Source organism: Euleptes europaea, chromosome 4 (assembly GCF_029931775.1).
Source record: "Euleptes europaea isolate rEulEur1 chromosome 4, rEulEur1.hap1, whole genome shotgun sequence".
Lineage (NCBI taxonomy): Eukaryota > Metazoa > Chordata > Lepidosauria > Squamata > Sphaerodactylidae > Euleptes > Euleptes europaea.
The window spans coordinates 115,280,399-115,302,143 of NC_079315.1; the positions used below are offsets into that span (position 1 = coordinate 115,280,399).

A 21,745-nucleotide genomic window follows, 5' to 3' on the forward strand; every position below is an offset into this window, starting at 1 on the left:
GAATTCAGACACGCAGTAGCATGTAAACGTCAATAGCAGGTAAATGAAATTAGCAGGCGTGATTGGATTAGGTATGATATGCAGAGGAGGAGTAGGTGCGGAGAAATCAGCATTAATATTGAGACAGGTTTCATTTTGAGGTTTTATTTTTGTGGTTAATCTGGAATAAACTCCCACCACCTGAATTTGTAGCAGTAGAAAGGAGGAAGAGTCCAGTAGCGCCTTAAAGACTAACAACATTTCTGGCAGGGTATGAGCTTTTGTGAGTCACAGCTCACTTCTTCAGATACAGCAAGAATGTGACTCTGGGGGTTACCGCACTTTGTATTCCCAGCGATGTATTAAGAGTTTTGAAAATGTTATAAAAAACATCGCTTTAAAAGGGTTTTTGGATGCCACGCCTTATAAATGGTCGGAAGACGTCTTCACAGCTAAAGGGGCCAAACAAAGTGCGAACAGTATTTTTTATAACGTTTTCAAACTCTTAATACATCGCTGGGAATACAAGTGCGGTAACCCCCTCTGTCTATCCTTAAGTAGAGAAGAGTGAACTCAGACACCTAATGGCAATGTAAATTACAAAGAAAAGTAAATGACATGAGCGGGCATGATTGGGTTAGATGTGACATGCAGAGGGGTCGTAAGCCTGGAGAAATCAGCATTGGAATCCCAGATCTCTATGTTCAATCCAGGAGAATGCACTGTCTTGAGCTTCATTATTAGACTGCTGAATTACAACTAATAATGAAGCTCACGAAAATGCATTGTCCTGGACTGAACAGAGACCTGGGATTCCTGTCTCAATATTAATGCTGATTTCTCCGCGCCTACTCCTCCTCTGCATATCACACCTAATCCAATCACGCCTGCTAATTTCATTTACCTGCTATTGACGCTTGCATGCTATTGCGTGTCTGAATTCACTCTTCTCTACTTAAGGATGGATGGACTCACATTCTAGCTGTATCTGAAGAAGGGAGCTGTGGCTCACGGAAGCGCATACAAGGCCAGAAATCTTGTTAGTCTTTAAGGCGCTCCTGGACTCTTGCTCCTTTCTACTGCTACAAATTCAGGTGGTGGGAGTTTATTCCAGATTAACCTCAAAAACAAAACCTCAAAATAAAACCTCAGGCTCACTGACCTTATTCAGCTTCTCCTCCATGACCGGTAAGCAATGCTACATTGGAAACCTGCCTCTTCCCTCCTTGGCTTCTTTTCAGTGACGTCACCTGGCGCGAACTGATGATGTCGTGCCGCAGGGGTTCTTGGGGGTTGTAGTCCAGAGGCCAAATCCGAGCATTGCAGTCCATCCTGAAGCTCGAAGACAGGAGGGCTTTCTTCTGCTTCGTCACGGCTCGTCTCCCCCCAACCCCCAGACATACACCAGAATAAATTAATTGCAGTGCATCCTGGTTTGGCAAAATGTGCAAGAGAATAGCAGAAGGGCAGGAAAGAATCTGGAACCCAAACCCTGCAGACGCTCTCTTGCTAGGGTTGCCAGGTCCCTCTTTTTAATAATAATAATAATAATAATAATAATAATAATAATTTTTATTTTCTTCACTTAACATATCAACAAAAGCGATATCCAATACTAAACATATTAGTAATATAATATGTAATTATATAATAATGTAATAATAATTAGAAAATAATATGTAATAATATAATATGTAATAATAAAAAGAAAAACAAGTAATATCACTAATTTAACAATAAGATGACTTCCCCCCTCTCCCTCTTCCATCAAATAATAAATTGTATAAACTTTTGCTAACGGAACTAATCCCAATGTTATTTTAATTAACCTGTTCTTATCCTATCCAACATTCTTAAATCAGTACCTAATATAAATTTAATACAAAGTATAGATAAGGGATTAGATCAAAGAATATCCTTTAAATGGTCCCATTGAAAACTGATTTTCACAGTAAGTTCTCCAAACCTCCCATTTCCCCCAAAATTGTACATTATCATTTTGATTTATCAAAGCTGTAAGCTTCACCATCTCGGTCAATTCCAGCATCTTTTTTATCCAGTCATTTTTGTCTGGTATCTCGACTGTCTTCCATTTAGCTGCCAGGTCCCTCTTTTGGGGGCGGAGCCTGAGGAGAGCGGGGTTTGGGGAGGGGAGGAACTTCAATGCCATAGAGTCCAATTGCCAAAGCGGCCATTTTTCTCCAGGTGATCTGATCGCCATTGGCTGGAGATCAGTTGAGTTAGCAGGAGATCTCCTGCTACTCCCTGGCAGTTACTAACAAAGAGAACACCTCTGTACTTATACCTGTGGGATTGGAAATTAGCACAGGAGCGAATTAATATAGCAAAGTGCAAAATATATTGAGTGCTGCAATATCACAACATCAAATATATACAAACAATTGTTATCATCCCAAACAATTATATACAAAAGAAAAAATCCTATTTAATCCTGGATATGAATCCTAAAGTTTCAAATGTAGAATTCCACTTAAGTCCATAACATGGAAAACAGAAGAGAAGGTCCAGTTGGTGCCATCGGATAAAGAAGAAGGGGATACGGCCGTTTCAAATTCTTCTTCAGTCCCACTTCTAATCAATTCAACAAAAGTCCTTGTACTGTTACTGTTTTCCAGCATAAAATTATTACAATATCTCACATCAGGATAATGAATTGGTTCCCCATAGGGATATATCTTTTGGCAGCATAATTCTTTACAACATCTTGCAACAAGTCCACTGGTTCCCAGCAGGGATATAAAGTGTAGCAGTGAGCCTGAAGAGGGCGGGGTTTGAGCCTTGTGCTGGTTTTGTTCTAAATACCACCTGGAGGTTGGCAACCCTACATTCAAATCGTGCAATTTCCCATTGGTTGAAGGGGGGACTCAGACAGGACCACGGCTTGGGGTCGATTCACTGCTTTTAAAGCAGTAGGTCCCTAGCATCTCCCTTTAAAAGGATCTCAGGTTTCAGCAATAGTTTAAAGAGCTGCTGGCAGAGGAGATGAATCAGTAGCCTTTGTCTCTGTCAGCCCAACATACACCCAGGAGCCCTATTCGCAAATTACAATGAATGCACCTACAATCCGTGTACTGTGTGCACTTGAGTGGATATGTTTAGCCTGAAGAGAAGACTGAGAGGTGATATGATAACCATCTTCAAGTACTTGAAGGGCTGTCATATAGAGGAAGGTGCTGAGTTCTTTTTTGTTGCCCCAGAAGGTCTGACCAGAACCAATGGGTTGAAATTAAATCAAGAGTTTCCGTCTAGACATTAGGAAGAATTTTTTAACAGAGCGGTTCCTCAGTGGAACAGGCTTCCTCGGGAGGTGGTGAGCTTTCCTTCCCTGGAGGTTTTTCAGCAGAGGCTAGATGGCCATCTGTCAGCAATGCTGATTCTATGGCCTTAGGCAGATCATGAGAGGGAGGGCGCCTTGGCCATCTTCTGGGCATGGAGTATGGGTCGCTGGGGGTGTGCATGGATAGTTTGGAATTTCCTGCATTGTTCAGGGTGTTGGACTAGATTACCCTGGTAGTCCCTTCCAACTCTGATTCTGTGATTCTATGAAAAATGTCCTAGGCATTTTGTCTTGTCTTTCATGGGCTTCCTAGAGGCACCTGGCTGGCCACTGTGTGAACGGACTGCTGGACCTTGGTCTGATCCAGCATGGCCTTTGTTATGTTCTTAAGTAGCATGGGTTTTACTTGCAAAACGTCCCAAGATCAGCCTCTGGCAGCTCAAGAAGCTTAGGTAGCAGGTTCTGGAAAATACATGTCTGAGACCCTGTATTGCCTCTGCTCTTCAGAATAAACAACAGGTCAGGAATAGTATAGGGCAATATCAGATTTATTCCAGAGGTGTGTGTTAAACTGATATCAAGTCTCTTCCAACTCACGACAACCCTATGAATCAGTGTCCTCCAAAACGTCCTATCATTAACAGCCTTGCCATAATACAGCAAAAACAACTACGAGTCTCGGGGCACCTTAAACACTGACAGGTTTCTATTGCAGCATCAGCAATCAGTGATTACTTAAATAAAGCGTTAATCTCGAAGGAAAACCTGTTTTATTTTGAAGGGATTTATTGTAGCACAACTGGAAAAGACAGTAATGCTAGGAAAAGTGGAATGCAGCACGAAAAGAGGAAGAGCCAACATGAAATGGATTGGCTCCATCGAGGAAGCCATGGGCCTCAGTTTGCAAGACCTGAGCAAGGCTGTTAAGCATAGGACGGTTTGGAGGACATTAATTCATAAGCTGGAAACGACTTGATGGCACTTAACACACACACAAACACACACTGTGGCATAAGCTCCTATGCTGACATGAAGCCTGGGCCTAGTCTGCCAGATTTCAAGGGACAGCCCTACCAGAACCATATAGCCAGGAGGAGGTTATATAGAAGTTAAATAAATACACCGGGCAGATTTTTTTTTAATATATAGTTTTATTATTTTTTCAATAATTACTATATATATCATTTGACAATACATCCTAAATACCAATCTTTGAATCAATAAAAAAATAAAGAAATATTAGGTGTATGTCTTCAATATTATAGTTGAGCCTCCCAGATTTGACCCTGGACAGCCCCAAGCCACGTGGCTCTCGCTTATTTCAGCTCGGCAGGGGCGTGGCTAGCGCTCGGGCCACGCCCACTCGCGAAGCTAACGGCGTCTGTGGGCCCCGCCCCGTTCCGGCTCAGGTGGGCGTGGCCTGGCACACATCTACGAAGTTATTATCCATTCACTTTTAGCCAATCCTTTATCGATTGTTGCGGAACATAAAGCCCATCCAACCGAAACAAAATTAAAACCGCGGAAAGAGGCGGGGCCTGGCGGAGACGCTTCCGATTGGAGGGCCGGAGCGACTTTCCGTTGCCCTCAGAAAGCGAAACGGGGGGGCGGGGCTCTCGACCGTCCTTTTCCGGCGGAAGTGGTGGGGCGGCCATTTTGTTCGCAGTCGGCGCGAGGAGGCGGCGGCTGCAGCAGCGGGACCCCCGGCAGACGCTCGCCCCTCGCCACGATGCTGTCCGTGCGCGTAGCCGCCGCCCTCGCCCGCTCCCTGCCCCGGCAGGCCGGCCTGGTGAGCGTCCGGCGGGCTGAGGAGGCGGCGGGGGGGGGGGAAAGAGAGGTTGGCCTTGGCGACGCCATCTTGGGGCCCGGCCTGGGGGTGACATTGACAGCAGCGCCCCGGGTGGGCTGGGTGGGAAGGAGGGCGTGTGGGCCCGCCTCGCCTCTTTCCCCGGCCTCCTTCCGCCACCCCTCGCCGCCACCTTGCAGCTCTGCCTCGTCGCTCGAGCTGCGGCCCGCGAAGGTCATGCCCGAGATGGGCCCCCTTTTGCGCTTCTTGGGCTGGGCATAGGCAGGCAGGCAGGGTTCCTGCGCCGTAATCATGGTGCATCCCTATTCTCTCCAGGATCAGAGGAGCAGGCCTATTATCTTGGGTGCTGTGGGACACAGGCAGGATGGTGCTGCTGCAGCCGTCTTGTTTGGGGGCTTCCTAGAGGCACCTGGTTGGCCACTGTGTGAACCGACTGCTGGACTTGATGGACCTGGGTCTGATCCAGCAGGGCCATTCTGTTTTTATGTCAGTCAGTCAATGTTGTTCTGCACGACCATAGGCCTTTACAATCAAGACAATATTATCTTCTTAAGAGGGGAGTGGACATGTTCATGGAGGAGTATTCATGGCTACTAGTCAAAATGGATGCTAGTCCTGATGCATACCTGTTCTCTACAAGATCTGAAGAGCAGGCCTATTATATGAGGTGCTGTGGAACACAGGAAGGATGGTGCTGCTGCAGTCGTCTTGTTTGTGGGCTTCCTAGAGGCACCTGGTTGGCCACTGTGTGAACAGACTGCTGAACTTGATGGGCCTTAGTCTGATCCAGCAGGGTCTTTCTTATGTTCTTAGATTCTTAACAAGCCTTCCTAGGAGGTAGTCAGGATGGGTGCAGCTTGCCAGGCAGCTGCGTAAGCAAGATATAGTCCCTGCCAAGCATCACTTTTCCTTCACTGGAGCTGTTAGGGTTGCCAGTTCCGGGTTGGGAAATACCGGGAGATTTTAGGGGTTGAGCCTGAGGAGGGAGGGGAGGGACCTCATTTGGATATAATGCTATATAGTTCACCTTCCAAAGCAGCCATTTTCTCCAGGTGCACTGATTTCTGTCACCTAGAGATCACTTGCAATCCCAGGAGATCTGCAGTCACTACCTGGGGGTTTGCAACCATAGTTAGCAAAGTCAAGGGGAAGATCTGTCTTGGTGCTTTGTGGCAGGCAGATATCTAACTGGCCTAAGGTAGAGTGGCCAGCAGAAGACTACCCTGGTGTCTGAGGGTCGCAGGTTCAGTCTTTGGCATGTCTACTTAAAAGGTTGTAAATGATTGTGGAAGAACTCTGCCTGAGACTCAGGAGAGCTTCTGTTAGTCAGAGTAGATCAGACTGTCTTTTATAGACTGACTCTGTAGAAGACATTTTAATCTAGTGTCGTATTCACTGTGGGTAATGCTGCACCGGTTCCACTTCAGCCTGGTATGCAGCCACTGTAGTCTGTGCAGAAGTCCTTGGGTGGGGGGGGGGGAGTGACAGTCATAGGCATATGACAAAATAGTCTTCTGCAGTTTAAAAGATAGTGGTCTTGTACGCTCGATTCTGCCTCCTGTCCCATATGATTAAATGGGCCTCTGGAGCAAGAAAGACACAACTAAATCTGCCTGGCATAAAAGGTGCCACCAGGCTCGTTTTATTTGCTGCAGCAGATTAATGGGGCTTCCCTGCTAAAATTTGTTGTAGGTATATTTGCCGTGCCTTATGGGGTATGGAAAATATTTGTTTGGGAGGAGGGATTTCTAATGGTCTTGGCATGGTGTCATCTACAGGTATTTGTGACCTTGGGGACTGCTTGTTCTTCTGGAAGCGGTGGCCTTTGGCACTGCCTAGTTCATTACTAGTAATGCTCAGAAGCTGCTTTTATAATGAAGAATTGCCTGGTAATTTAGAGTTGAGAGGAATGGTTGCCTTTCAGGCTTCTGTTCTTAAATCTTCAAAAGTCAAATTCAGGGTTGAATGCAGCCAGTCTGCAGTTGGAGTGCTGCTGACCAGCCTTTACCTGTAAAGGTGTATTGTTTTTGAAGACCTCTTAATATGTTGAAGAAGAGTCTCAGAGTCTTTATTCTTCAGTGTTGACAATTAGGCATGATAGTTAACTAGCATTCTCTCCAGACGTGGACATCATATCTTTGATGGGTAGTTGCAGGGAGAAAGACTCAAGGGCAGGCCTTCACCTCTTTGCCACTTCTGTAGGCCTTGTGGGGTGTCAGTCAGTCAGATTTATTACAGCAATTGCCAGTAAAAGAGTACATTGTGGGGTGTCTGGTTAGTTGCTGAGGGAAGCAGGAGGCTGGCCAGTTAGGGTTCTTATATTTTAGGGCTCAGATTTTCATTCATTGTTGCAAAACATTTTAGAACTTCAGATAAACATTGCTTTGTGTGTAAGTTTCAAGTACAGCAGCATCTTAAAGACCAACAAGATTGCCAGGGTATGAGCTTTCAAGAGTCAAAGCTCCAGGATCCCTGGCCAATCTGGCCTGGAGGAAAGTTGCTTCTTGACCCCTAAGTGGCAATAGGCATTTCCCCAGGCATGTAAGAAAGGGCCACAAGAGCCATGCACTGACGCAAAATTAGTTTCGGCAGTTCTTGCAATGCTGATGCCTTCAGATGTCGTATGAAGTTGTTGCATTTGTTAGTCTTCTGACAGGCTGCACACAGTGATATGGCTTTTAAATCACTTAACTAACATATGCAAAATTTAAATAAATTAGCAAAAGAAGGCAAGTGCACAATATACAAGTCTGGACCATTTACAAGTACTCAGTTTTTGTCTCCACCTTTCCACCTTTTTTTGTCTGCCTGTGCCCCTTCCCCCAAAGGGTTGCTAATGAGATTGAGGGGACAGGGTTCAGCAGCTGCTCTGGGGAGAGAGAAGTCAGTAGGCATTGCCTCTTCAATGGGAGCTTGTAGTTTAGATCTAGCTCAGTAAAGCTTATATACCAATGGCTGCCTAGCAATATTATAACAGGAAACCCAATCCAGTTTTAAGAACATAAGCGGTCCAGCGGTCCATCTAGGCCACACAGTGGCCACACACTGAAGGGCCAACAGCAGGACATAGAGCCCAAGGCCTTCCCCCTGATGTTGCCTCCTGATATGGATATTCACAGATTGACTGCCTCTGAATGTGGAGGTCCCCTTTAGTCACCATGGCTAATAGCCACTGATAGACCTCTCCTCCATGCATCTGTCCAATTGCCTTTTAAAGCCGTCTATGCCTGTGGCCACCACTTCCTTCTCCGGTAGCGAATTCCACATTTTAATTGTTTGCTGTGTATAAAGAAGTAGTTCCTTTAGCTGACAATCCATTATTGCATCTAATGCTTCAATTCTATGTGTGTTTACTGGGAAGGAAGGCCTAACGAATATACTTGAGCTTGTTTCCAAATCCTGAACCGAGAGGAAAGGCAGGATGTAAATGTTTTAATAAATAAATGTCAGCACTGGTAGGATTGGGCCGTACCAAGTGTTTGCCTGCTCAAGATAGTCTGTAATAGCATCAACTAAACGAATACTCACGATTGTTACTCTGGGGAAAGTGGTTAGTAAAATTGTGAAATGCTGACTGCTGTTAAGTAGCCCTTGGGGAGATGGCAGTAGTGCACCACACTATTATGTGGGAGACAGTGCTTCACTGAAATAAGGGAAAGGCACTGGTTAAATCTGCCACTGTCAAGCAACATGGGACAGTAACTATCAGAAGAGAGTGATTTTACAGCTGGAGATGGTGCTGAATAGAAATCTGAAATGTCTTTCTTTGTGCTAGGTGTCCCGAAATGCTTTGGGCGCGTTATTTGTTGCGACGCGGAACCTCCACGCCTCCAATGCGAGTCTTCAGAAAACCGGTGAGTCCAAACAGGTGCAAGTTTGACTTCACTAGTAAAGGAGTAAGACCTGGTGACGGCCACAGATCCTTGCCCTACTAGTTACCACTGTGGAAATGCTTGAGTTTGACCCTTTGCCGTTCAAATGTTTCTCCCCATCTGTCTGCTGGTTTTCTGTCATAAGGTACCCAAAAGGTAAGGAATCAACAAGAAATCATGGTATAATATTGATACAAGTGATTTTGTGAATAATAGATAATAAATTTAATACAAACACAAAATTAATGTAAATATAATCGACTTGTATGTAGCCCTGTTCTAGCCGCTATTTATCTGTGCTGAACATGCCAAGTAAACATAAAAACACAAAATTACAACTGTGTGACAATATACCCAAGCAATATCACAGCTCAGACCAAACACGTTTTGGCTGTGAAGCCTTCTTCAGTGGTCCGAATAATACATGTCTATGCCATTTTGAAAGTGCATGAATGTTTAAGAAAAATTGCAATCCTTAGACTGAGTAAGCTGACATTTGTAAATTGTAAAGTCTAAAATTTGTTTATGTATGTTTCATCCAAAGTTGCCTTTTTAATCTTAGGCTCCTATAGAAGTATTCCTTTCCCAGTACTCAGTCCTCAAGATATATTGAAAAAATGGGTGAAGCAGTGAACTCACATTTTCACTATAAGGAACACATACAGGTTGTTTATATTAATTTTGTGTTTGTATTAAATTTATTATATATTATTCACAAAATCACTTGTATCAATATTAGCCCATTATTTCATGTTGATTCCTTACCTTTTGGGTACCTTATTCTAGTTCTATAGGGTTAAGGTCCCCCCCCCCCTTGTTGCTATACTGGTTTTCGGTCTTCAGCACCAGTGAGACTTGCTTGAAGCATCCAAGGCCAAAGTGGATCATGCCTTTTCGTAATATATTCACTCCCTGCCTGGTCCCCTCCCCAAATACGTGACTGTCAGAACTTGTTAACTGTCAGTTACTTTTGATTTATTTGTCAGTTTAGAAAATGTATGTGCTGCCTCTCCAAAGACCTCGTGGAATTGGAAGAGTCAGAAGGGTGTGAATGACTTTTGGTTATCTTAGAGTCATGTGCGCATCTTAATATGGCGCCAGATCGTTGACCTGCAGTGTAAGAAATGACTAAACTTAATTTATCCTTACATAAATTTGGCCAGGCACCGCTGAGGTATCATCTATTCTGGAGGAACGAATTCTTGGAGCTGACACCTCTGCTGAGCTAGAAGAAACGGGGCGTGTCCTCTCGATTGGTGATGGTATTGCCCGTGTGTACGGCCTGCGTAATGTTCAGGCAGAAGAAATGGTTGAGTTTTCTTCTGGGCTGAAGGCAAGTTCTTTCCCCTTTGTAGCCATATTTGTAGTAAATATCATGGTGGTCCTCAGGTTCAAGATCTCTCCTTGCCTGTTAGATTAAATATGTCCTAAATATGAATGCTGAAAGGCTTGAGGTGGAAATCATGGAAGATGGGGTTTAAGATAAATGGCACAAATGGAAGCCATTAGACCTCTATCCTAATGTGATAAGCCACAGTATATCTAGGCTGGTATATAGTCTGCACTAATGGTCATAAGTCTTACCAATATTTTTCAAAAATCTGTTAGTTGAGAATGTACTAGAACATACTTGGTATTTTTGTATCTGCAAATTGTCTGACAGCCTCCGTTTGTTCTGTTTGGAGATTTGAAGGCCTGGGAGAAAAGAACCTGGAGAAATCAGAAGAAAGACCTTTTTTCGGGGCAGGGGGGGTTTTTCCAATGACTATTTTCAGTTTTTCCATGGACAATTTTGGGAAAAACTTCCTATAAAATAGTTTCCCTTTTAAAGTTAGTAAAAGGCTTCTGAGTGCAAGGGTTTTCACACTCAAAATATATAGCATGAAAATATCTGAGGACTTTTCCATTTTTTTTCTAATGGAAAAACTGGGTTATTTTTGGGGAGTTCTGAAGAACACCCTGTGAAATATTTCTTTTTTAGTGAGAAAAACCTTCTCTTGCAAAGCTCTTCATTCCAAATGTACAGCATGAAAAAGCCTGAGGACTTCGTCAGTTTTTCCAATGGAAAATGATTTTTTTTTTTCTAAAAGCAGAACTGGGAAACTTTGGGAATCACTGGAAAAAACTTGACATAGACATATACAACATTTCCAAGATTTTTTTATGTACTTGTAAATAAGTTTGTTAACCATTAATATACGATTCTACACTAAGTAACACATTATTAGATGGGTCAGTATTTTCTGCGTTACAAAGTTTAGGTTAGTATCCAAATATGCTGGCGATCTTTTATAAAGTTTCTGTAATAATACACTTTTTTGTTTACTATCAGATTTGTTTTCTACCTTCAATTTTTCTCCTACTTCTCAGATGCCAAAATTACAGATAAATGTACTATGGTAGCTTAGGGTGCAGCAGTTTGCGACTCCTAAGTAAACTTGCAATTTTTCTTGTGAGAACGTTTATACTTTTAATCCATAAATATGCCAAATAGTATAATTTTATACGCCAACTAAGGTGCATCTATGTTAAATCAGTGAAACAAGCGTAAGTCTGATAGGAAAGCAAGTATTTAATACATTTCGATCTCCCCCAATTCCGTTTCCTCCCCCCAAAGGGGGAAAGCGTTTTTCCTTATTGCTTCGAAAATTGGCAGAACGTTTACATCTCTGTGTGTCTCAGCCCTGCCAGCACTCAGCTAGAATGTCTCAGGCACTACCTTTTTTTCTTAGATGTGCACACTGTGTTTTCTCCCCTAGGGTATGTCCCTGAACTTGGAACCCGACAACGTTGGTGTCGTCGTCTTTGGGAACGACAGGTTGATTAAGGAAGGGGACATTGTGAAGAGGACAGGAGCTATTGTGGATGTCCCAGTCGGGGAAGAGCTCTTGGGTCGTGTCGTAGATGCTCTGGGTAACACCATTGATGGAAAGGTAATGTGGCAGATGTACATACTGAGGCTGCGTTTAGCTCAGGGAGTCCCCAGCAGGGTGCACATGAGCACCGTGGCACCAGCTGATACCTGTCCTGGTGCCCACCAACTGGAGACCCGTTGCCGGTCTGAGCAGACAATACTGACTTTGATGGACCGAGGGTCTGATTCAGTATAAGGCAGCTTCATGGGTTCATGTGTGTGACAACATTGCCTTGCCTTTAAAGGGCCCCATCGGTTCCAAGTTACGGAGGAGGGTTGGTCTTAAGGCCCCCGGGATCATCCCACGGATCTCTGTGCGCGAGCCCATGCAGACCGGCATCAAGGCCGTGGACAGCTTGGTACCGATCGGCCGTGGACAGCGGGAGTTGATCATTGGAGACAGGCAGACTGGGTAAGGAATGCTCGTCAGCTGCCGCCACTGCTTTCTTTTAATTGCTGTGGGTTTGCCGTTGAGGATATCTAACGCAAGAATATCCTGGGACCTGAGGGAGGAGGGGCGTTTCATTTTCTAGTCTTCCTTGTTTGACTCAGGATTTGTGCCTCTGAGGTCCACAAAGAGTGTTGCCCATATTCATGAGCCAGCGTGGTGTTGTGGTTAAGAGCGGTGGTTTGGAGCGGTGGAATCTGATCTGGATAACCGGGTTTGATTCCTCACTCCTCCACATGAGCAGCCGAGGCTAATCTGGTGAACTGTATTTGTTTCCCCACTTCTCCACATGGAGCCTGCTGCATGACCTTGGGCTAGTCACACTCTCTCAGCCTCACCTACCTCACAGGGTGTCTGTTGTGGGGAGGGGAAGGTGATTGTAAGCCAGTTTGATTCTTCCTTAAGTGGTAGAGAAAGTTGGCATATAAAAACCAACTCTTCATGGGCATTGCTACTCCCTGTTTGATTATGACTGCGTGCCATAATGCATTGCGAGAGGTCAATAGTGGTGATCAAGCTGTCTGTTGATAGGGTGGCCAGCTCCGGTTTGGGAAATACCTGGAGGATTTTGGGGTGGGGCCTGAGGAGGGCGGGGTTTGGGGAGGGCCTTCAATGCCATAGAGTCCAATTGCCAAAGCAGCCATTTTCTCCAGGTGAACTGATCTCTATCGGCTGGAGAACAGTTGTAATAGCAGGAAATTCCATCTAGTACCTGGAGGTTGGCAACCCTAGTTGAGGAAGACTCTCCACCACGATTCCTCATCTTTTTGCGGAAGCGTCCGGAGGAATCCCAGAACATAACTTTAAAACCACTGTTAGCTTTGAGCAGTTTGTGCATGACAGGATCCCCAATGCTTTTCTCGTCTCCCTCCAGCAAAACTGCAATTGCTATTGATACCATCATCAACCAGAAACGGTTCAATGAAGGGACTGACGAGAAGAAGAAGCTGTACTGTATCTACGTTGCAATTGGTCAGAAGAGATCTACGGTTGCCCAACTTGTCAAGAGGCTTACTGATGCAGGTATTTACTTCATAATTGGATTTTCCTTCACAGAAGTGCTGTTTTTTTTTTCTGAATAGGCCCAGGCTGTATGGTAGGGGTGTCAAACATGGGGGCTGGATTCGGCCCTTTGAGAGCTCTTATCCAGCCTGTGAGCCACCCAGCCCCTCACTTCTTCAGGTATTTGAATATTAAGTGGTTTTTATTAGGTGGTGCAGATATATTCTTCAGGCATCTGTGACTCACGAAAGCTCAAACCCTACGAGAAATATTGTTAGTCTTTAAAGTGCTAATGGACTTTTGGGTCTTTTCTATTGCTACACACAGACTAACACAGCTATTCATCGTGATGTATCTCCCTTTTGAGGTGGGTTAGGCTGAGGGTGCAGTGGGACTAAGGTCACTTAGCAAGCTTCTGTGACAGAGTGGGGCTTTGAATCCGGGTCTTCCAGATGCGAGTCCAATTCTAACCACTACACCATGCTGGCAGGTACTGCTCGCCAGGTGGTTTTCCTTCTCGTTGAACAAGAAGCAGCTTAGGGCGGGTTATGAAGGAACTCTATTTGTTGATGCAGCTGGGAAAGAGCCATAGCTCAGTGGTAGAGCACCTGCCCAGATTCAATCCCTGGCATCTCCAGTTAAAGGGACTAGGCAAGTAGGTGATGTGAAAGACTTCTGCCTGAGACCCTGGAGAGCCACTGCCGGTCTGAGTAGACAATACTGACTTTGATGGTGTAGTGGTTAAGAGCAGTGGCTTGGAGCGGTGGACTCTGATCTGGAAAACCGGGTTTGAATCCCCCACTCTTCCACATGAGCGGCGGAGGCTAATCTGGTGAACTGGATTTGTTTCCCCATTCCTCCACATGAAGCCAGCTGGGTGACCTTGGGCTAGTCACATTCGCTGGGTGACCTTGGACAAGTTACAGCTCTGTTAGAACTCTCTCAGCCTCACCTACCTCACAGGGTGTCTGTTGTGGGGAGGGGAAGGGAAGGTGATTGTAAGCCGGTTTGAGTCTCCCTTAAGTGGTAGAGAAAGTCAGCATATAAAAAAACTAACTCAACTCTTCTTCTTCAAGGGTCTGATTCAGTATAAGGCAGCTTCATGTGTTCATGTGTCTCTTCCAGATGCCATGAAGTACACCATTGTGGTCTCCGCCACTGCCTCAGATGCTGCCCCTCTCCAGTACCTGGCTCCTTATTCCGGCTGCTCCATGGGGGAATACTTCAGAGACAACGGCAAACACGCCCTGATCATCTACGACGATTTATCCAAGCAGGTGCGCCCTTGCTATCACGGACTCTTTGCTCGAAGACCCAACCCCCCCCAAATAACCGTTTGGTTCTCAGCAAGGCCGTTGTTAACCGTCTGCCCCTTTTGCTCCTTCAGGCTGTTGCCTACCGTCAAATGTCTCTGCTGCTGCGTCGTCCCCCAGGCCGAGAGGCCTACCCTGGCGACGTGTTCTACCTCCACTCCCGTCTTTTGGAAAGAGCAGCCAAGATGAATGACTCCTTCGGTGGCGGCTCTCTGACTGCCCTTCCTGTCATCGAGACTCAAGCTGGGGATGTGTCGGCCTACATTCCGACTAACGTCATTTCAATCACTGATGGGCAGGTAAGATCCGGCGACGCTGTGACTGTGTGCAGACTGGGAGGCCAGGTGTCCGTGTGAGTGAGGCAGGGGGTGCGTGTGCTAGAGGTGTAGTCCTGGTTGTGCCAGAAATAGTTAACCAAGTTTCCCCTTTGAGTCATGTTATTACTAAATATCGAGGCAACCGGGAAGAATCTTGCAATAGCAGAACTCCTTGGTTTTGCCAAAACACTTTGTCTCAATGAACTTAGGCAAGTCATGAGAGGGAGGGCAGGAACGATTGCATCAGTGCTTGGCTCTCGTGGCCCCTTCTTACATGGCCAGGGTTATGCCAATCACCACTTTGGGGTCAGGAAGCAATTTTCCTCCAGGCCAGATTGGCCAGGGATCCTGGATGATTTGTTGTTGTTTTTGCCATCTTCTGGGCATGGAGTAGGGGTCACTGGGGGTGTGGGGGGGAGGTAGTTGTGAATTTCTGCATTGTGCAGGGGGTTGGACTAGATGACCCGGGTGGTCCCTTCCAACTCTATGATTCTAAGGGTCTAGAAACTTTGGAGCAAACAGGGTCTGTATCCAAGCCTGCCACATTGCTCTCCCACCGCTTAGGGTGGCCGATCTGGCATCAACCAGGGCCAGGGCCTTTTCCATTGTGGCTCCGGCTGTGTGGAGTGGGCTCTCTGAAGAGGTGGGGGTGGGGTGGGGGCTTCCTTGGAAAGCATCCAGAAGCAATGCAAGGCCTGTCTGTTTGCCAGGGCTTTTGTGGGGTTTGAATGGCAGGCAGGTTTTAAGGGGGAGAGATTTGCTGTTTTATTTTTGGTGTTAAGTTGAAATTGTTTACAACTATTATTGTAAGCTGCTTGGACCACAAGGAAAGGTGGGATATCAATGCCAGCATGGTGTATTGGTTAAGAACGATAGGTTAGATTCCCCACTCCTCCCTATGAGCGGTGGACGGTAATCTGGTAAAGCAGGTTGGTTTCCCCACTCCTCCACATGAAGCCAGCTGGGTGACCTTGATGTAGACAAGCTGGAACGTGTTGAGAGGAGGGCAAAAAAGATGGTGAGGGGTTTGGAGACCAAGTCCTATGAGGAAAGGTTGAAGGAACTGGGTATGTTTAACCTGAAGAGAAGACTGAGAGGGGATATGATAACAATCTTCAAGTACTTAAAGGGCTGTCGTATAGAGGATGGTGTTGAGTTGTTTTCTGTTGCCCCAGAAGGTCGAACCAGAAACAACAGGTTGAAATTGAATCAAAAGAGTTTCCGTCTAGACATTAGGAAGAATCTTCTAACAGAGCGGTTCCTTAGTGGAACAGGCTTCCTCGGGAGGTGGTAAATGCTCCTTCCCTGAAGGTTTTAAAGAAGAGATTAGATGGCCATCTGTCAGCAATGCTGATTCTTTGACCTTAGGCAGATGATGAGAGGGAGAGCATCTTGGCCAACTTCTGGGCGTGTAGTAGGGGTCACTGGGGGTTTGGGGGGGAGGTAGTTGTGAATTTCCTGCATTGTACAGGGGGGTTGGACTAGATGACCCTGGTGGTCATTCCAACTCTTACGATTCTATGATTCTCGTCACACTATTTGTTGATGCAGCTGGGAAAGAGCCATAGCTCAGTGGTAGAGCATTTGCCCAGGTTCAATCCCTGGCATCTCCAGTTAAAGGGACTAGGCAAATAGGTGATGTGAAAGACTTCTGCCTGAGACCCTGGAGAGCCGCTGCCGGTCTGAGTAGACAATACTGACTGATGGTGTAGTGGTTTGGAGCAGTGGGCTCTGATCTGGAGAACCGGGTTTGATTTCCCACTCTTCCACATGAGCGGCGGAGGCTAATCTGGTGAACTGGATTTGTTCCCCACTCCTACACATGAAGCCAGCTGGGTGACCTTGGGCTAGTCACACTCCGCCCCACCTACCTCACAGGGTGTCTGTTGTGGGGAGGGGAAGGGAAGGTGATTGTAAGCTGGTTTGATTCTTCCTTAAGTGGTAGAGAAAGTCAACATATAAAAACCAACTCTTCTTCTTTAATAAACGAAAGATGCAATCAAGCTGGATATACCCCATGGGCTACTCCCTGTTTTGCAAATTCTCATCCTTCATGCTAGCAATATTTTGAAACAGCACAGCATGACATTGGCGTGAAGGGGTGAGGTGAGCTGGTAATGGCGCCGAGGGGAGGGAGATGGAGGCCAACAAAATGGAGGCTCAGTGAAGCAACGCCCACGTAAGAAAATACACAAGGGAGTGGATCTGTATGGTAAAAAGGCTGTGTTCTAATGGTGCTTCTTACGATGTTGAGGTGGTGTCAGGTTGACGTACGTCTCGGGGGTGCTCTTGTGTCTCCTGCAGATCTTCTTGGAAACCGAACTGTTCTACAAAGGTATCCGCCCAGCCATCAACGTCGGTCTGTCTGTGTCGCGTGTCGGTTCTGCTGCCCAGACCAGGGCCATGAAGCAGGTAGGGGGTAGATGCCATGTCCCTCTCTTAAAAATATTACAGCATCCCCTTTTTCGTCAGTTATTACAGGGCTCCCCAACCTTTTCCAGCCTGCGGGTACCTATGGTATTCTGACCTTGCTGGGCACAGCCACACAATGGTGGCCACAGGAGGCGGAGCCAGCCACAAAATGGCTTATGCAGCTTACATGCAGTCACTCGGTGCAGATCTGTGCGCTCTGGTGGCAGCTGCTGTCATAAGAACGTAAGAAAGGCCCTGCTGGATCAGACCAAGGCCCATCAAGTCCAGCAGTTTGTTCACGCAGCGGCCAACCAGGTACCTCCAGGAAACCCCCAAACAAGACAACTACAGCACCATCCTGCCTTTGTTCCACAGCACCTAATATAATAGGCATGCTCGTCTGATCCTGGAGAGAATAGGTCTGCATCATGACTAGTAGCCCTTCTGACTAGTAGCCATGAATAGCCTTTGCCTCCGTCTCTAGTCCAACCCCCAGCACTACACAGGAAATTCACAATTACCCTTCCCACTTGCTTCCCTGGTGACCCCTGCTGTATGCCCACAGGAAGCCAGCGAGTAACCCTGCGCCCTTTCTTCGGCAGGTGGCTGGAACCATGAAGCTGGAGTTGGCTCAGTACCGCGAAGTGGCTGCTTTCGCACAGTTCGGCTCCGACCTGGATGCTGCCACTCAGCAGCTGCTCAGTCGTGGCGTGCGTCTGACCGAGCTCCTCAAACAAGGGCAGTACGGTAAGGGGCGTGGCTACCTTCTGCAGGAGTCCATGTGATGGGTGACACCACCCTGCGATAGGTGTGATGGGTTTTCACACCATGTGATAGGTGACGGCATGTACAGCCGTGCAAATAATGGAGTTTATATGGTCTGGGGATTTAGCTGTGGCAGAGAGCTACCCAAACCACTACACATCCTAGATGCAGGGGTGTGTGTGTGTGTGTGTGTGTGTTAACTGCCGTCAAGTCACTTCTGGCTAATGGTGACTATGAATCAGTGTCCTCCAAAACGTCCTATCCTCAACAGCCTTTCTCAGGTCTTGTAAACTGAGGGCCATGGCTTCCTTTATAGAGTCGATCCATCTCTTGTTGGGTCGTCTTCTTTTCATGCCACCTTCAGCTTTTCCTAATATTATTTTCCTGGGCCTCTTGTCTTCGCATAATGTGACCAAAGTATGACAGCCTCAGCTTAGTCGTTTTAGCTTCTAGGGACAGTTCAGGCTTGATTTGATCTGGAACCCACTGATTTGTCTTTTTCGGCGATCCACAGTATCTGAAAAACTCCTCCAACACCACATTTCAAAAGAATCAACTTTCTTCCTGTCTGCTTTCTTCATTGTCCAACTTTCACACCCATGCATAGTAATGGGGTAAATTAACTAAGCAACAAAACTGTAGGCTGCTAAAGTATGGAGATGAGAGAAAACACAAGGGGGATATTTAATGTAAAAAATGTACGTACCGTCCATCAACCAAAGGTCTTCACTGACTTGCCTGGAGATCTGGGTTTGATTACTCCCTCTTCCACATGATGCCAGCTGGGTGACCTTGGGCTAATCACAGCTCTCTTAGAGCTCTCTCAGCCCCACCTACCTCACAGGTTGTCTGTTGTGGGGAGGGGAAGGGAAGGTGATCATAAGCCGGTTTGATTCTTAAGTGGTAGAAAAATTCAGCATATAAAAACCGACTCTTCTTCTTCATTCTCCTTTTCAGTTGTTGGAGGAGAGCTGAGAAGCACTGGACTTTCATTTTAGGTTGAGCCTCTGCAATAAGGGAAAGGTGGGGTGGCAGTTGTGCTGTCTTTGCAGGTGATTCTTGGATTGGAGCCAGGAAAGGGGAGGAACTCCCTTCCCCTCTCCCAGGTACAATCTGCAGTTTCCTAGGAAGCTTCAGTGAACTCCTGCTGAGGCAAGCTTCCGTATGTAACTTGGACACAGCTCTGCCGTCCCTTATGATGCAGCAGGAAGCCAGATGCCCAGGTGATCTCACCCAAGATTTCTCTCCCTAGTTCCCATGGCTATTGAAGAACAAGTCGCCGTGATCTACGCCGGAGTCAGAGGTCACTTGGATAAGCTGGAGCCTAGCAAGATCACCAAGTTCGAGAGTGCTTTTCTGGCTCACGTGCTGAGCCAGCATCAGGCCCTCCTCTCCACAATCAGGTACAGGCATTGTTTCGTGCTCGGCTTCAAGGTGACTTAGACCTGGGGTGCCAAACATAAGGCCCAGGGGCTGGATCCAGTCCCTTGAGAGCTCTTATCCAGCCTGTGAGGCAGCCACCCCCCCACACACACTCTCGATCTGGCGAGGCATGGCCCAGCCCGACCAAGTGACATTTATGTCATATCCAGCCCTCGCAACAATTGAATTTGACACACTAGGGTGGGGGTGGAACCACCGATCTGCCACGAACCAGAAGCCCTGGGAGTGACTGCAGCCTAGCTGGCACAGTCCTGACCACAACCTGACGAGTAAACTGTCGGAGAGCATGATAAATCTTCATATAAACATCTGCTTATTATATAAAAATTTTATCTAGTCTTTTTGCCCTCAAAGGCCCCCAAGGTGGCTAACAAATTAAAATATACATAATAGAATCACATTTTAAAACCATTTAAACAGCTGAAATTCATATGAAGACACAAACAAAGTGGTCAGGAAGGAGGGAATCACTCTGTGTTTGAAAGAGAGAGGAGTGCCGTCAAGTCGCAGCTGACAAGACTAACAGGTGGTTGTCTGCCTCTGCGTACCAGCCCTGGTATTCCTTGGTGGTCTCCTATCCAAATACTAACCAGGGCTGACACTGCTTAGCTTCTGAGATCTATGAGATCATCAGGCTAGTCTGGGGAATGCCAGATGAAACAAAAAGGCTTCACCCACTGGCAGAAGACGGCAACAGAAGGGGGCAGATAAATCTCCCTGGGGAGAGGTTTTCTGGAGTTCTGGTACCATCACCAAGAAGGCCCTCTCAGGGTGCCACCTGCCTAATCTCAGAAGGTGGGGAGCACCCAAAGCAGCACCTCCAAAGATGACCTTAGTGGTTGGGTGGATTCATAAGGGAGTAGGCGGTCCATCAGGTACGTTGGTCCCAAAACACTGAGGTCTTAATCAGTTCAACACCTTTTAAAGTTTTATTTTTCCAGGCTGCAGACCTGCGAGCTTTGGCTTAAAAGTAAGGGGTGCTTTATTAGATGATTGCAAAAAGCTCATGATATTGGCTTTGTTTTTATCGTGATGGGTGGGGGAGGGCAGGAGGACAGCAAGAAATCACATCCCTGCTCCGCGGCTTGCCAGGAATGAGTCGCCATTCTTTTTCGGTTTTGCTTTAACAGGACTGACGGGAAGATCTCTGAGCAAACAGAAGCCAAGCTGAAGGAAATAGTGACAACCTTCTTGTCTACCTTTGAAGCGTGAACCAGGACTGTTTTTGTCCATGACCGCTGATAGCCCTCTGGTTCCATTTTTTCTCCTCAGAGACTTAAAAGATGTGTGAGTTGACTGTACAGGTCTCCTTGAGAATTAAAGGTTCTACGTACAGAAGTCTTTGTGAGTGTGGTCTTCACTGGTGTGGTGGTCTAATGTGTGCCCCTAACATAGCAGTTAAAATTGTGTACACACTAGGAATTCTGTACTGGCTGAGCCCTCACAGGAGAGTGGAAGCTACTCCAGCAAAATTGCATCACAGTGTTGAACAACTAATTGTCTCCTCCCTTACACTTGTATTACGTCGAACTCAGGAAGCAAAGTTGTTTGAACACATGAAGCTGCCTTATACTGAATCAGACCCTTGGTCCATCAAAGTCAGTGTTGTCTACTCAGACCGGCAGCGGCTCTTCAGGGTTTCAGGCAGAGGTCTTTCACATCACCTACTTGTCTGGTCCCTGTAACTGGAGATGCCCAGGATTGAACCTGGGACTTTCTGCCTGCCAAGCAGATGCTCTACCAATGAGCCACAGCCCCTCCCTAATGTGTGAGTGTAAGTCGAATCCATGAGAGGCTGCCAGGACTTGGCTTGCTCCAAGCGCATCTTTGCTTTATTTAAAGGAGATTAAGCTAAATCATGCGTAAAATTTTCAGATTGAGTGGGACTTGGATGCTTGTCCTGGCTTGACAATACCGTTTTCCCCTTATGCAGAATGAGCGCTTCAATTTAGGGGTGCTAAAATTTAGGGGTGAGGCGGAGGGAAGAATGTGAAGCTGATTTGTAGCCTCAGTTGCAGAGGCCTCGATGGATGCTCAATCCCTGTTGAGAAAATCCGATCCCACAAGAAAATGATAGTCCTGTCCATTTCCAAAAGGCAACAGCAGATTTTAACAGAGAGCCAGTGTGTAGCGGTCAAGAGCAATAGACTAATCTGAAGAACTGGGTTTGATTCC

At 46.4% G+C, this 21,745-nt stretch overlaps 1 protein-coding gene across 1 annotated transcript; it reads left to right on the plus strand.

The window, feature by feature from the left end:
- Positions 1-5,000: 5,000 nt before the first annotated feature.
- ATP5F1A (ATP synthase F1 subunit alpha) lies at positions 5,001-20,797 on the plus strand. The gene is made up of 12 exons (XM_056847824.1): positions 5,001-5,066; positions 8,860-8,938; positions 10,120-10,289; positions 11,716-11,889; positions 12,116-12,282; positions 13,193-13,341; positions 14,446-14,597; positions 14,708-14,932; positions 17,255-17,362; positions 17,965-18,109; positions 19,380-19,530; positions 20,701-20,797. The coding sequence occupies exons 1-12, from the start codon at positions 5,007-5,009 to the stop codon at positions 20,780-20,782; spliced, it is 1,662 nt and encodes a 553-aa protein (XP_056703802.1). The 5' UTR covers positions 5,001-5,006; the 3' UTR covers positions 20,783-20,797.
- The last annotated feature ends 948 nt before the right edge of the window (positions 20,798-21,745 follow it).

Coding starts and splice junctions, on each gene's coding strand:
- ATP5F1A (XM_056847824.1), top strand. CDS start 5,007: ATGCTGTCCGTGCGCGTAGCCGCCGCCCTCGCCCGCTCCCTGCCCCGG. Junction 14,933..17,254: donor TTTCAATCACTGATGGGCAG/GTAAGATCCGGC, acceptor TGTCTCCTGCAG/ATCTTCTTGGAAACCGAACT. Junction 19,531..20,700: donor GCCCTCCTCTCCACAATCAG/GTACAGGCATTG, acceptor TTGCTTTAACAG/GACTGACGGGAAGATCTCTG.